General features: G+C 48.1%; 1 protein-coding gene across 5 annotated transcripts in view; it reads left to right on the top strand.

Moving 5' to 3' along the window:
• Nucleotides 1-14,068, top strand: part of HIPK2 (homeodomain interacting protein kinase 2) — a 132,476-nt gene that overhangs the window by 33,404 nt on the left and 85,004 nt on the right. For all 5 annotated transcript variants that reach the window (XM_068663651.1, XM_068663623.1, XM_068663661.1 and 2 more), the window contains exon 2: nt 6,052-7,150. In XM_068663651.1, coding sequence (XP_068519752.1) covers nt 6,052-7,150 — 1,099 coding nt within the window. The remainder of the gene's footprint in view (nt 1-6,051; nt 7,151-14,068) is intronic.

Below are 14,068 nucleotides of genomic sequence, written 5' to 3'. Positions count from 1 at the left end.
GCAGGTGCTACTGTCGCCTCTGTCCTTATCGCTTGTCACCTCATTTTGCTGCTGGGACTCCAGCAGTCCTCACAGGAGCTGAAGACTTCTCTCTCTGGCTCAGGAGGGCTGTTGCTCAGTGAGGTTCATAAGGCAGGGCTATTCATCTGCCTTCTGGAGCTGCTGGGACCTGCCTTGGGCACTGCACGCTCCCAGCTCTCTTACATTATGTCTGAAGATGTCCTGCCAGAGCTTTTGCAGCGTTATTGCATGATACCCATAGAGGTACGGTATGATACCCATAGAGGTATACCCTTTTGACAGGTATGCTGAAGGGAGTTTATTTACTGTGGTCTAGCTCTGTTTTGTCAAAACAAACATTCACATGCTGCCCTCATTTCCATCCCCATGGCCCCGGAGAGAAAGTTTTCCACTGTTCACATTGTGCTGGGTTTTCCTCCAGGAGGGGATCCGATGTCTCAGCCCCTGCCTGCTCAGGGCAGCATGACTGCTGGCCCCTCTCACACTAAGGCCTAAAGTCGGTGTCTGGTCTGGTGGCTGCAGCATCTGCAGGGAAATAATGAGGCCGCCAAGCCGCTGGTGAGGAATACTTTAACCTGCGTTCTCAGGTGTTGCATCATTAATGAACTGTAATGTGAAACATAAACTAGCCACAGGATTTACAGAGGAAATCTATAATATCTCTTGTCATTACTGCAATTCATTAAAGTGGGAGACGGAGGTGACCCTGAAAGAATCCTTCACTGAGGTGTAATTAAGGACTTAAATACAGTGTATATGTTTGTCTCTGAGATTTTACTTCATGTGCCTAAAACCAGAAACATGTCAAAGAGCCCACAACTTGTTACTCAGGTTCGTGGGCACCTGAACCCACATTAAAAAGATGAATAGGAATCATGATGTTTCTAGATAAAAGAAGATGGCTAATAGTAGGGTCTTGTGGCTTAGAGTGGATACGGGAGAGTGGAGTTTTGTAGTGGTGAGAAGTGGGATTGTGGTCACTGAGTTCTGAAGGAAAGGCTTCGTATTGCAGGGACTTGACTTGGGTCTACAGAGACAAAATAAAAGACGGCACAGATGGTTCAGAGGGAGGGCTGTGGCTGGCAGTGGCTTCTGTTCACTAATTCCTTGGAGTATGGTGTTTCAGATGTATAGCAGGCTTATTTAAGCAGTTGCCCACAGCCTGAAGCCAGCTCGCACGGCACCGTCTAGCAACCCACCAGATGTGGTGGCTGTGGGTGGACGGGGCTGGCGCAGCCTCTGGGTTGCCATCAGCAGTGTGGAGCCTGCCTCCTTGTCCCTCTGTGTGGGACATGTGGTGGCTCCGACTCACCCAGCTCCCCCAGGGCTCACCATGGCTCCCACCTGGGGTGGCAGCGGCCAGGCCCCATGTGGATGGCTTGCACACCTCACAACCTCTGTAGGAGGGCAGTCGAGGTGGCTGTGGGACAGGGGGTGTGACGATGGTGGCAGTCAGAGGTTCCTGGCCGTCTCGCTGTGTGTTGGGAAGTGTTCTTCCCCTGGCCGTGGGACGTGGATCCAGGAAGGCAGCTCGGAGCTGCACGAAGCCAGGTCTGGAGCAGTGCAGGCGGCAGGCTCTGTCACTTCCCTGAGAGCCGCCATGCTCTGCTGAAGCAGTTAAGAAACTACTAATTAGGACGAGACAGTTTTAGTAGCAGGACAGGAAAAGCGGAGCAGGAAGGCAGAGGGATTTTCCTCTTGACATCTTCTGCTCACCAAGGACAGGAAGGAGCCGAGGCTGTTGAGGTCTGAACTCTGCTTTGAGGTTGTCTCCAGACACTCGGTAGCACAGGGGAAGGAATTTGCGTAGCCTCCAGGGACGTCAGCTTTAAGGAGCCAGAAGCGTGTGGTACCGGGGACAATGCCTCAGAAGAGGCCTCACAGAGGCCACCTTGACAAAGAGTGCCGTGCTTTAGACACGGCTATTTTGAAAGTGCAATACATTAGACATACCTGGCAGATCCCCTTTTCATTGCCTCCTTAACCCGGGTGTGTATATGAGTTTTCAGGCCTGTGCCTCTCTGGGGAGAAGTGGAAGATATTTATTTCAGGAGTGTCTTGTGCGCATCATTTATATGCTGAACACATGCCGTGTGCTTTCGACAGTATTTTTCAAGCAGGCTCTGTCGTTCTCCCAGCAGTCAGCAAGCAGCCTCTGGTTACAGCGCACTGGCAGCTCTGCAGGTACTGCGGAAGGTCTTCCTGCCTACTTAATACAGGGCAGGGGCTTGGTCTCCTGCCACTGCAAAGGCCACGTTTATAAATCAGCACTAAGTGCTGTGAATGAAACAGAAGAAAACATCAGTGACTTTCAAGCTGTTCCGTCTTGAGTCCCCAAAGTGTATTTTTCGCCCTCTGGGCTGAGGTGGTGAGGTGGGTGGAGAGGGAACTTTACCTCATTCGCTTCCCTGAAACCTGTTGGAAGTTGTGGTGAGGCGGCTGCGTGATGTGTGCATGTAGAAGAAGGCCATCTGAATTGTAAACAGCACCTGCTAAATTATTATTAAGTGAAAGCCGATGTGGGAGGAGTTCTTGGGAAAAGAAAAAAAAAAAAAAAGTTGGGTCTTTTAGTAAAAGTCATTCGGTCTGTTTTAATATTGTTCCCTTGCTGCACAGTCCATACTTCGGCTCACATGGATGCTGCAGGGAGTTACCTAAGTCATATCAAGGGCAGGGAAGGCCCCATTAAATCCAGTTACTATCAATTGTGTGAGAGCTTTAAATGGCCACACTAAAACTCATTATTAAAGAAAGGAACTATCAATTTTATTTAATGCATCGCACCCAGCCTTGATTCAGCTTCCAGCCCAGAGACTCGCCAGGCGAGCGTGGGGGCGATATCAAAATGAGCCCCGTGTTCTCCAAAGCCCAGGAGGAGGATGCTCCTTCCCCAGAGGCTGGCTCTGGGGGATGCTCGAGGGCATTGTGGCCACAGGGCTGGGCTGGCATGGATCACCATGCTGCAGCCAGCTTGTCTCTTCACTGGCGTCGTCACCAGTTATCAAAAGGCTGAAGGTGTAAATCGTATCGCAGGCTGCAAGGTGGAATTTGATCCCTGTAACAAGCCCTCCAACTCCTGTGCACATTTACTACTATTTCTGCCATTGCTGTGGAGTAAAGATCTTTTTTTAAAAAAAAGAATATGCCACCAGCATGAATTGAAAATGTCCTCAGGAAATTTGAGGTTGTGTTTTTCTCACATTAGCTGCACAGGCAAATTTGCAATAAAAATGACTTTGCTGTGGAAGCCTTCCTTTCCCATCACCAAGCTGTCAGTCAGACTGTAATTTCTCTGTATCGGACTGTGCTGAAGAGCTAGCCGAGCTATTCTCCTACGACATGTGTCCCTAAAACCTCAGATGTGAAAAAATCATTTTGGATGGAAGGAAGAAGATTTCATACAGGGAAAAAAAAATACCTTTCTCTTACAATGAAGTACGACCTCTGAGAAGGGTGGCAGTGGCAGCAGTGGAGTCCAAAGTCCTTCTGTTAGCCACCTCCTTCCTCCACTCCCCTGTTTTTGGGGTAACAGGGTGCCCTGTTCCTGTGCGAACAGTGTTGCAGGGACAGCAAGGGGCTTGTTGATGTGGAAACCAAGCCCTAACAACAACTCGTTTCACCGAGGGGCACAGGCAGCCATCTGACGTTGACAATGTTGAGTGACTGCTGACCTTGTTTTTAGCGTCAGCTGATACCGACTGGAGCTCTGCCAGTTTGCACCAGTTGAAAGTCTGGCTCTTAATGGTGGTGATTATCCTGGTTTTTACAGCAGCACTGAGAAAGTTGCAGCTGCTGTGCTCCTCATCCAAGACTTTAATTTGGGGGAGACTGAGTCTTCGGGGGTTATTTCCAGGGGAGCATGTGGGAAGAACCTCTCTCCTTCTTCTGCGTCAATCCTTTTTCCCCCTTTTTATTTTATATGAAGAGATATTGCTCAAGCACACCACGAAATGAAAGCCATAAAGCTATAAATTACACCTCAGCTAGCTCCACAATATGTTACCAATTACATCTGCTTTATTATTCACGTCCAGGGGGAAAACATACATCACGCCAACCCCACTCTCCAGAAAGGTTGGTACTGTACTAGAAAGAACACCGTGACTCTTCTCAATCAGTGGAAAAACAAACACAGCTTCAGCTCACTCACACACGACGTTTGTGTCCGGGATGACAAGCTGAGTAATACTGCTGCGGTTCTCCGAGCCCGCCGCGTGCTACGGCATCTGTGGCCACATCATCGCCCTGTGGAAAGGAGAGAAGAGAAAGGTCTTAGAGGGGCAGGCAGCTGGGGGATGACTTGCAAGAGCTTTGGAAATTGCTGCCCAATAGGCTATGGAGGGGGAATTAATATGAATCGCAGCAAACGGCATCAAAAACGAGATTAGGGGAAGGGGGCATGCCTGAGAAGAAGGGCTTGTTGCGGTTTGCAGGGTTTGGGCAGTGTGGAATAATGCTCGTGTTGTTCAATGTGGGTGTGTATGTGTATGTATGCACAAGTGTAAGTGCACCTGTGTGCGTACGGACTCCAGAACATCTTTAGAAAAACAAGGACCAGTGGAGAACAGGCTTCTTTGAGGAAAGGGAGCTGGGAGGTCTCCATGTGAAAGAGTCATCCATGCGCATTGCCGAGTTTGTTGTGTTGTTGTTGCTGAAGCATTCCTTCAGCTTCTAACTTCTTAAAGTTGCAAACAAGTCAAGGTTATGTTTGTGCTTAATAATTCAGCAGCGGTGCCAGCTCAGCATATTGTCTTTTTCTTCCCTAGTCATTCTGGTTTATTAAAAAGAAACACTGACGACAGACAGAAGGGTTGAAGGAGCGTGTGCCTTTCTGCTTTAACTCTCGCCGGGCACTGGCTTCTTCCGTAAAAATCCCAGTAGACTTGTGGGGTTCTCAGTACCTTCGCCCCAGCAGCACCATCCCTGCCCTGGGAAGGGAGAGCCAGCAGAAAGTTGGGACCTAGGCGTCCTTTTCTCCATGGACCACCTTCTGAACAGGAACATTTTCTGTTTCAGTGGGATGTTACCCAGATTCCTCAGTCAGCCTGTCTCAGTGATGCTTTATTTTGACTTTGATTATGAGGTTGTGGGTTTCTTTTTTTTTTTTTTTTTTGAATAACGGTGTAGAAGATCATTAGTTCTCCTACAGGAGAAGAAAAACTGTTTTTTTTCTTTTCTTAAAAAATAAATTATATTAGGACTTGATTCCACCACATGCTAATTTGTACCTTGTATCGTTAACAATGCCGTTCATTTCCAGGGGATCTGCTTTCCAGTGACAGTGTTGTCACTGTGAATAAGAGGAGATGAACACAATTTTACAAATCTGAGACAAGTAAGAGCACACGGTGAAGCTCGTGTTGTCTAACTCCCATCATCAGTGTCCCTGAGCAGAGACAAGCATTGTGCACGATTCCCACACACAGACTTGGCAAGCAACCTGAGACATCATCTGCTGCTTCTGTCCTGGCTCTTCAGCTTTGTCAGTGCACCTCTGCTTGTCATGGTGTGTCAACTCCTGGTCCCATCCTGGCTCTCTGCAAGCCAGCAGCTACGCAGTGGTTTTATGGGGGTAAACAGAGGTCTTAAGTCACGTCTGCCAAACTTGTTAATACAGGATGAGCCTGAGGATTTGAGATTTGGCCTCCACAGGCAGAATGCTTTGCAGTATTTTACATCAGCAAAAACGATCTAGGTACATGTATATTCCTGGAGACAATGGGAATAGGAGTCTCCTTAGGCAAAGGAGGTAAAAATAACATTTACATTCTCGTTATTAAAAATGAGAAGGGGAAGAGCAAGAGAGCAGAAGTCTCAGTGTTTGTTAGTAGAGTTCAGCTGGGAGTAATGTTTTATTTTAGAGCATCATTTTTTATTTGTGTTGAATACATATTTCTGAAAGAACTTGATTTTTGTGCGTGTGCAGTATCTGAAGGCTGTATCCCATTCTCCCTTATTGCCACCGAACAAATGGAAAAAGCTGGGGAAGGCGTCTTGACACTGTGGTTTCACTCTGGTGTTTTATTGCAGGTATGGCCTCGCATGTGCAAGTTTTCTCTCCTCACACCCTTCAGTCAAGTGCCTTCTGTAGCGTGAAGAAACTGAAAGTGGAGCCGAGTTCGAACTGGGATATGACCGGGTACGGCACACACAGCAAAGTCTACAGCCAGAGCAAGAACGTGCAGTCCTCCCAAGCAGCCGCCGCAGCAGCCGTCAACGCCTCCCTCCAGATCCCCAATCCAAGCATCCCTTACGAGCAGACCATCATCTTCCCAGCAAGCACGGGGCACATCGTGGTGACGTCCGCCAACAGCACTTCTGGTGTGGTTGCAGTGTCTGGGCAAACACTGGGCGGGCCACACAACCTGATGCGTCGCAGCACTGTGAGCCTTCTGGACACCTACCAAAAATGTGGACTTAAGCGGAAGAGTGAGGAGATAGAGAACACAAGCAGCGTGCAGATCATCGAGGAGCATCCACCAATGATTCAGAACAATGCCAGTGGGGCCACCGTAGCCACCGCCACCACCTCCACGGCCACCTCCAAAAACAGTGGCTCCAACAGCGAAGGGGATTACCAACTGGTGCAACATGAGGTGCTCTGTTCCATGACCAACACGTACGAAGTGTTAGAGTTTCTTGGCCGGGGGACCTTCGGACAAGTCGTCAAATGCTGGAAACGTGGCACTAACGAGATTGTGGCCATCAAGATCCTAAAGAACCATCCTTCCTATGCCCGGCAAGGCCAGATTGAAGTGAGCATCCTGGCTCGGCTGAGCACAGAAAGCGCGGATGACTACAACTTTGTCCGCGCGTACGAGTGCTTCCAGCACAAGAATCACACGTGCTTGGTCTTTGAAATGTTGGAGCAGAACCTCTATGATTTCCTAAAACAAAACAAATTCAGTCCTTTGCCCCTTAAGTACATTCGACCAATTCTCCAGCAGGTAGCAACTGCCCTAATGAAGTTGAAAAGCCTGGGACTGATTCATGCTGACCTCAAACCAGAGAACATCATGTTGGTAGATCCATCCCGACAGCCATATAGGGTCAAGGTCATAGACTTCGGTTCAGCTAGCCATGTGTCTAAAGCTGTGTGTTCTACCTACCTTCAATCCAGATATTACAGGTAAGACACTGGGCTCAAGTAACATTGCTAGAAGTATTTTACCTACGGGAGTTTTCCTTCTTTGCTGCAAATAGATGAGAGTCATCCCTTAATCCTAAACTGGGATGGCTCTTAGAAAGGCTTGTTGGCGATAGGAATATGCTCAGCTTTTGGAGTTTACTTGTGGTGAAAACCGTAGTCAATTTATAAATAACCATAAAATACTGACAGTTGGAAAAAAAAAAGAAAAATAAGAATTTTCCATTTACAATTTAGAAAGCCTTTCACCATTGTCTGTGCTTCCTTCTCTCTGAGACTGTTTCCAGAAGAGGGACTGGATCTGGGGAGTCCACGTTTCCTTTCCAAGTCAATACAAGTCGGTTCTTGGTTTCAGAAAGGCCTTAACCTAAACAATTAATCCATATGTTAGCTGTATCTTCCAACTTCTGCTTTCAAGTGCAAGCAGGGATTTTTCAAAAACAAGGTTGGCCAAACACACTTTTCCTCCACGTGGGATGCTGTTGGTAGGGATGAACGAGTATTGTCAGTAATTTGGGGTTGGACTGAGGGCCTGTCTGATTCCCACTCTGCTGATTCCCACTCGCAGTGATTTTAATGACAGGTATGTCGTGCTGGGATAGAGTTTATGACCTCTGCGTAGGTGCATGCAAAGCAAATGTGTGAACCAGCTGTATTCCCCTTCAGTCTGTTAAACATTTCGGCAAACGAGCCTCTTCTCATGAGCCTGGAAGGTCATTGTCTTGACTCCAAGACACAAGTTCCCTTCATAGATGTTCTCCTCAGACCTTCTTTTTGGTACCACTCAGCTTGATTTGGCATCCCAAGAGCCGAGAAAAGCAATTCTATTGCTAGCTCAGGCTAGGGTAAAAGAAGTAAGAAAAAAAAAGGCATATTCTTTTAAAGGACAGCTGAATTTAGAAATGTTTAGGCCAAGTTTTTGTTACTGTAATTCCGTGAAACAGGGGCAAAGAGGGAAAATGTAATCCTTCTTGATGAACTGATTTAATGAAAATTTGTCCAGGAGTCATGCACAGCTCATCAGCTGGGTTACAGAAAAGCAGGGTAGTTGCTCTCTTTGTAAATAGGAAAGAGCTCTGTCCTATGCATGGAGAGGACTGGGGAAAAAATATCACATGAGTTGTTTTCAGACCCTTTTCCTACTTCATAAACATCCCACCAACAAAACCTTCCTGAGCTCTGAGCTCACTAAGAGTTAATTTTTGCAGGAACAGGAACTTTGACAATGTAGCACTGCAGCAGCTGATTTTTATCTGCTTGTCCTTTACTCTGAAGGAGGCCAGAAAAAAATCCCCAGCCCTAGTTTGTACCTCAGAAGAGGCTTATTAAATGAAATACTCTACCTGATGACAGTCCCATCCTCCAGGAGAGACATGTTTCTCTGGTAAATATGCAAAAGCTTTTAGGGTTGCAATTACCTGGCAGACTCGTAAAAAAAAAAAAAAAAAAAAAAGATAATACAGGCATTTTGTTGTTGAGTTATCTGTGATTCTGCATTAGCAGCCTAGGTCCCAAGCTGAAAGACAGAAGGGGCAGCCAAAATGAAATATGTGACAGAAAGCAGAAATGAAAGAGAAAAATGGTTCATTCTCAGCGACAAACAAGGAATATTTTTGTGGCAGTCTCTGGGGAGGAGAAGGCTTGATAAAAATTTGCTTTTTATATTTTAAATGTTATTCCTGCCTGGTCTGAAGTTGCAGCTTGTTAGATAATAAGTTCTGTCTGTCTAATTCCTGTCTTGTTTTCCCTGCCTGAATTGTCGGGAGGAGGGGCAAAAGGGGCAGCGGCTCACTGAGGAAAAAAAAAAAAAAAAAAGAAAAAAGAATCTCGTTGGGATGAATTACATCGGCAGGGGGCTGCTGATGAAGCTAAATTCAAGTCATGAGGAAAATTTATATTCTCCTTCATTTTCTAATGGGGAAAAATACAGCACAGAATAAAGACCTATTCTGCTCCAAAGAGAAGGAACTTTCAAGCTAGGGGAGGCACAGGACTTTATAAAGATTTCATGTGTCTTCCATTTAATTTACACTTGTTTTGCTTGCTAGAGTGTAAAAGACAAGGGGATGACTTCCAGAAATGGCACATTTAAGCTGAATGTGAAGGAAAAGCTTCCTGAGAGTAAAACCTTTTAGACTCTAAGCAGACATGCCAGAGAAGTGACTTGCACATTTAAGGAAAAACTAGGCAGAGCGCTAAGAAATACAACAGAGGTTGGTTCTTTGCTGGAGGTTTTTTATTATGAGCTTTTGGGAGCGAATTCCCAGATTGACCCCCATATTTTAGTAACAATTTTTTTTATTTTCCCTCTATCATTTTTTTTTTTAACACTACTTTCAGGAATGTAGTGGCCAACTCCTTTCAAGTGAGGAGAGTTCTGTGGAGCCCTGGTAATTCTCCCAGCAGTGACTCACAGACATTTCCTGCTCCTGTAAATGATAGGCATGCTTCCTTCTCCCTGAAGGAAGACAGAAGGGACTTGAAACAAACTTTGTCTTCTTTCTTGACCAGAATCGGTGTGTTCCAGCAAAATAAGACAGTCCCAGGGCTGCTCTCTCCTCTGCTTGCAGATAGCACAGGAGCCATTTGCCATTGCTGCCATGTAACATGCTCTGAAGATACGCTGAGATCCCCAGGCAGGTTTCCTGTGAGCAGGACAGTGGGGAGATGGTGTATGGCATCGCTGGAGCAGCTCGAGAGCCCTCACTGAGTGCTCCCACATCAGGAATATTTCTGTCACATCAGGAATATTTCTGTCGGGTTAGGCCAGAAGGACCGCAGTGTTGTTGAGGTGGCATTGCAAAACAGGAGGTATCAAAAAAGGTCAGCAAAATGTCTTTAGTTTAGCAAAACTTCTCTCCCGTCCCTCTCAGAGGACGTAGCCTCCTCCAGGCTAGATCTGCTGCCCTAATTGATACTCCGGAGATTTTCCTCCCCCTCTGCTGACTGTAGGGGACCTGAGGCGGGCCATGCTGGGCTAATGTGCGCCTCGCATGAACGCCCTCGCCTCTGAGCATCCTCCTCTGGGAACACCAGATCCCCGGTGCCTGCCCCAGCCCCGTGCTCGCTGAAGGGTGATGAGCAGCAGGCAGCACCTGGCTGGAGCAGCGCCGGCACTGACTCTGCCCCTGAAGGACCAGGGACCGTTCGCAGGCTGAAGGCCTCAGCCGGAGGAGATGGGCTTCCTCGGGGAGCAGCCTCCTTCCTCCCGTGCAGCTTCAGTCTGTAAATTCGCCGTGGTACAAACGTGCCTTCTTCAGACCTGCGTTTGTCATACGGTGCTCTTGCCTGTGTGTTTTTCCTAAAAAATGCCACAGTCTGAAGGGGAAATCATTCAGGTAGGCTCTGTGGTCTGTTTTTCAGGAGGCCAGAGGGATGAATGACCAGAGACCCCTTCTGGGTTTATAATCCCTGCATGTATAGCTTCTCATGAAAACTCATATCCTGCAAAATGCAGAGCTCAGGCTTCATCAGATGCCCCCAGACATTGGAGTCAACATTCACACACTGCCAAGGAAAGGGGGATACCTTCTGGGAGAGGGGCTGACTTCTCTTTGGAGCACTACCACCATGTTATGCTGCCTGCTTGTTTTTTTCTTTGCTGCTCAGCCAAAGCAGCTGCTGTGCTACACCCCAGAGATGACTGCATTTCACTAATTAATGGCATAATCACCTTATGAGATTTAAGTCTTTCAGAATTTGCAAAGTAAATAGAGGCTGTCACCCCTGCACTGTTAATGGATAAGTGTAGTTTTGATGCCTTGTTCTCCGGAGGCTTTGGTATGTGGCATGTCTGGCCATGGGCTGAGACGTCTGCAGTGTGGGTAAGTGGCCTTTGATCAGGTGGTTTGATAACAGAGAATGAAACTGAGCATCAGTTTGAGGAGGTGGTTATCTCTGTCGGTCTCACTGCAAGAAGATACACAGGCAAGAAGTGCTCTGCGCATGGTGTCAGCTGCTGAGTGCCTTGTCTAGCAAACAGTGAGGTGCGCGGGTGGTTTTTAGCTCTGCACGCTTTGCCAGGTGAGCACTGGTCCGGAGGAATGCCGGGGGCTAAGCTGTCTGTGTCCCCTCCGTCCTGCCACACGTGGACATCAGGTATCATCCTCCAGCCACACGCAGCAAGGTGGATTCCTGAGCAGCGTCACCGCCTCCTCCCCATCGTGTGACTCAGAGCACATGTCGTCCTGGCCAAAACTGCCCTTCCAGTGAGGCAGCAGTAATGGCAGCAGGGATAGGCTGTGCTTATTAGGTTAGTCAGTGCGCTGGCATCTGTTAAGTCCTTGTATAACAGTGCTAATGCACTTAAATTTCAAAATCTTCTGCCGTTCTGGACTTGCAAAATCATCTCTGTTTTAGGCTCGACTGCATTTGCGACTGTGGGAGCCTCATTGCTCTGCCAGTCTGCCTCAATCCTACCTGCAGCATTCACCGCTGTGCTGGCTCTGTCTTTCCAGGGTGAAGAGCAGGATAGCTGGATGGTTTTAGGAGAGAAGTCCCCTCTGGGGACTGGAATGAAGCCACCAGGTTGATTGCTGAAGCTCAAGCTCCAGACTGCAGGCACGATGCCTGTGGTCGCTGCACCCTGGGTGCTGCCTGGCCCTCACTGCTGCAGCGCTGTTTTCTTGTGTATATTTACTTCAGTTGCACATTTCCAGGGGTGAAAAGCTCGCAGTCATTTCTGCTGCTCCAAAAAGATCACTAAGGAGTTGCACATCTCGTTGCTGACACCGTGTCTTGGCCAAAAGGGGTGTTCAGTGGACGGATGGTAGGCACAGGGCTGCATTTCCAGCACCAAGCACCCGCCCAGCCCCTCGAGCTGACCTCTCCCCGCTTGTATGCAGGGGAGGACTGGAAATGTACTGAGACAGGCAGTTCCCCTCTTCCTTCTAGTTTCTTACTGCATTGCAAAGATTCCTGACCAAAGTATGACAACACTTTGCATGAGAGCATCTGACAGCATGCAGACTCATACCCTTTCAGCAGCCGAGACTCGGTTTCACTCAGTGGTGATACGCCTGTTAGGGTTACAGGCTTGCAGGACGCTGCGGAAGGCTTTGTGAAGGAAAGAAGCCTTCCAACTGCACTATTTTCAGCAGTCTTTCATTTCTTTCCCAAGGACACCAGAGTTTGGAGTTGTTTTTTTCAGAACCAAAATCCAGCAGAAATGTTTTTGCAAAACCAACACCAGGATTAATTGAATCTCGGTTTCTTTGTATCCAGACCACCAAGCCTTGGAAGGGAACAGACACTCAGCTGAAAGCTTTTGGCTTTGTCCCATCTCTGTGATAGTCAGGCCAGGTTGGTTTTTGGTTTTACAAAAGTGAAGCGAAGACAGTTCTTTGCCAAGATCCTTTGTGTATAAATCACCCCAGAGCAGGCATGGTAAACAGGTGGTGTGCCCATGATGCATCCAGCGGAAGATATGCAGTGTGTATTCCAAAATAACTCCCTTTCTGGAGTCTAATTTAAAACAGAAAAGCCTATGCTTCAGCCTAAACAATCTCTTCAGAGTGTCCCCAGGGTTTTCTCTGCTGAAACCTTCTAAAAATTTCCCTAGGCTTTTTGCTCTGAGCAGACACTGCAGCTGCCCCTTTGTCCTGGCCACGTTACCGATCTGCCCCTCTCTCCCCCTGCCTCTCCCGCTCGTGATGCTGGGGATGGGCTGAGGAGAGGGAGAAGTCTTGTGCTGCTCCCTTTTGGCTTATCCGTGTCTGAACAGTGGAAAATGCAAATATCTGAGTGCTGGGCCGGTTCCTTTTGGCCCTGCTGCCCTCCTTCAAAGCAGCTCCTGCACAGCAAAGATGCGGGGTGGCAGTAATGATTCCTCCTGCAGATCCCAGCCTCATGGTGCTGGCTGGAAGGGAAGGAACCTGCGTGTCCATCAGCAGGGACCATTTGTGGCTGTAGCTGAGGGACAGGGACCCGAGTGGCCACCAGCAGCAGCTCGGAGGGTCCGGTTTGGCATCAGCTGGTGCAGGTGAGGGACCAGTTCCTGACAAGTCAGCTGCAGCTTCACAACTTTGTCCGGCAGGAGGAAACACCACAGCTCAAAGGCACAAGGAAAAGGTTGGCAATGTCCCGCTAAGCACAGATAAAAATAAATAAATAAATAAATAAATAAATAAATAAATAAATAAATAAATAAAAATATTTTGGGCTTCTCCAATCCCCATAAATTGCTGGAACAGCACCTAAGAGCACCCCGAAATCTGGGCTGCAGGCCCCCTGTTAACCATACCCTGCCCTTCCCACATTTCTTGTCCCTTGTTCATCATTGCTAGAGCGAATTGCGTCGAGGAGAGTGTTTGTTTCTGAGGAGTTCCTCGTTTCCAGCTGTTTACCTTCCCCACCTGAAATTACAAGCTCCGTTAACAGCAGATACAGGAAAGGATAGATCACGGCCTTGGGTGCAGGGAAAGTGGCACTTTCTGGCGTGGAAATATCACTTCAAACACAGCCACGTTTGAGCTCCAGCTTTCGAGAGGGCTTGCGAGGAGGAGGCAGTGTGCAAACACACTCCCTTACCAACCTTCCACCTGAAGCAATCTCAGAGCTCCTGGCACAGCCATCCACGAGCCCTTCTGATTAACCCAGCGCTGACTCCTGGACTGCTCCCTGCCCTCTCTGCACCCGCTGCCAGAGGCGTTTTGGTAGCCCCGGGAGGAGCAGCGAGGGGCTGGGAAGTGCCAGGCTCCCCTCTAGAGGTTGCCCATGTGTGCTCTGGGGGTTTAGAGGGTTTTTTGTTTTGTTGTCTCCTGCTGCTGCGTCTCTCACATCATCACCGAAACAAGACTGTCACAGGATTTCCTGCCTTCTATTTTTCTAGTCAGCAGGGGCCGGCTGCCATCGGTGTCAGCTGTGTGCACCGAAGACCTACAGGTTGGTCTCTGCCCCGAG

The sequence above is a fragment of the Anas acuta genome, chromosome 1 (assembly GCF_963932015.1).
Source record: "Anas acuta chromosome 1, bAnaAcu1.1, whole genome shotgun sequence".
Classification (NCBI taxonomy): Eukaryota; Metazoa; Chordata; class Aves; order Anseriformes; family Anatidae; genus Anas; species Anas acuta.
The sequence above is the reverse complement of the archived record's forward strand: the minus strand, read 5'-3'. Positions and strand labels throughout refer to the sequence as shown.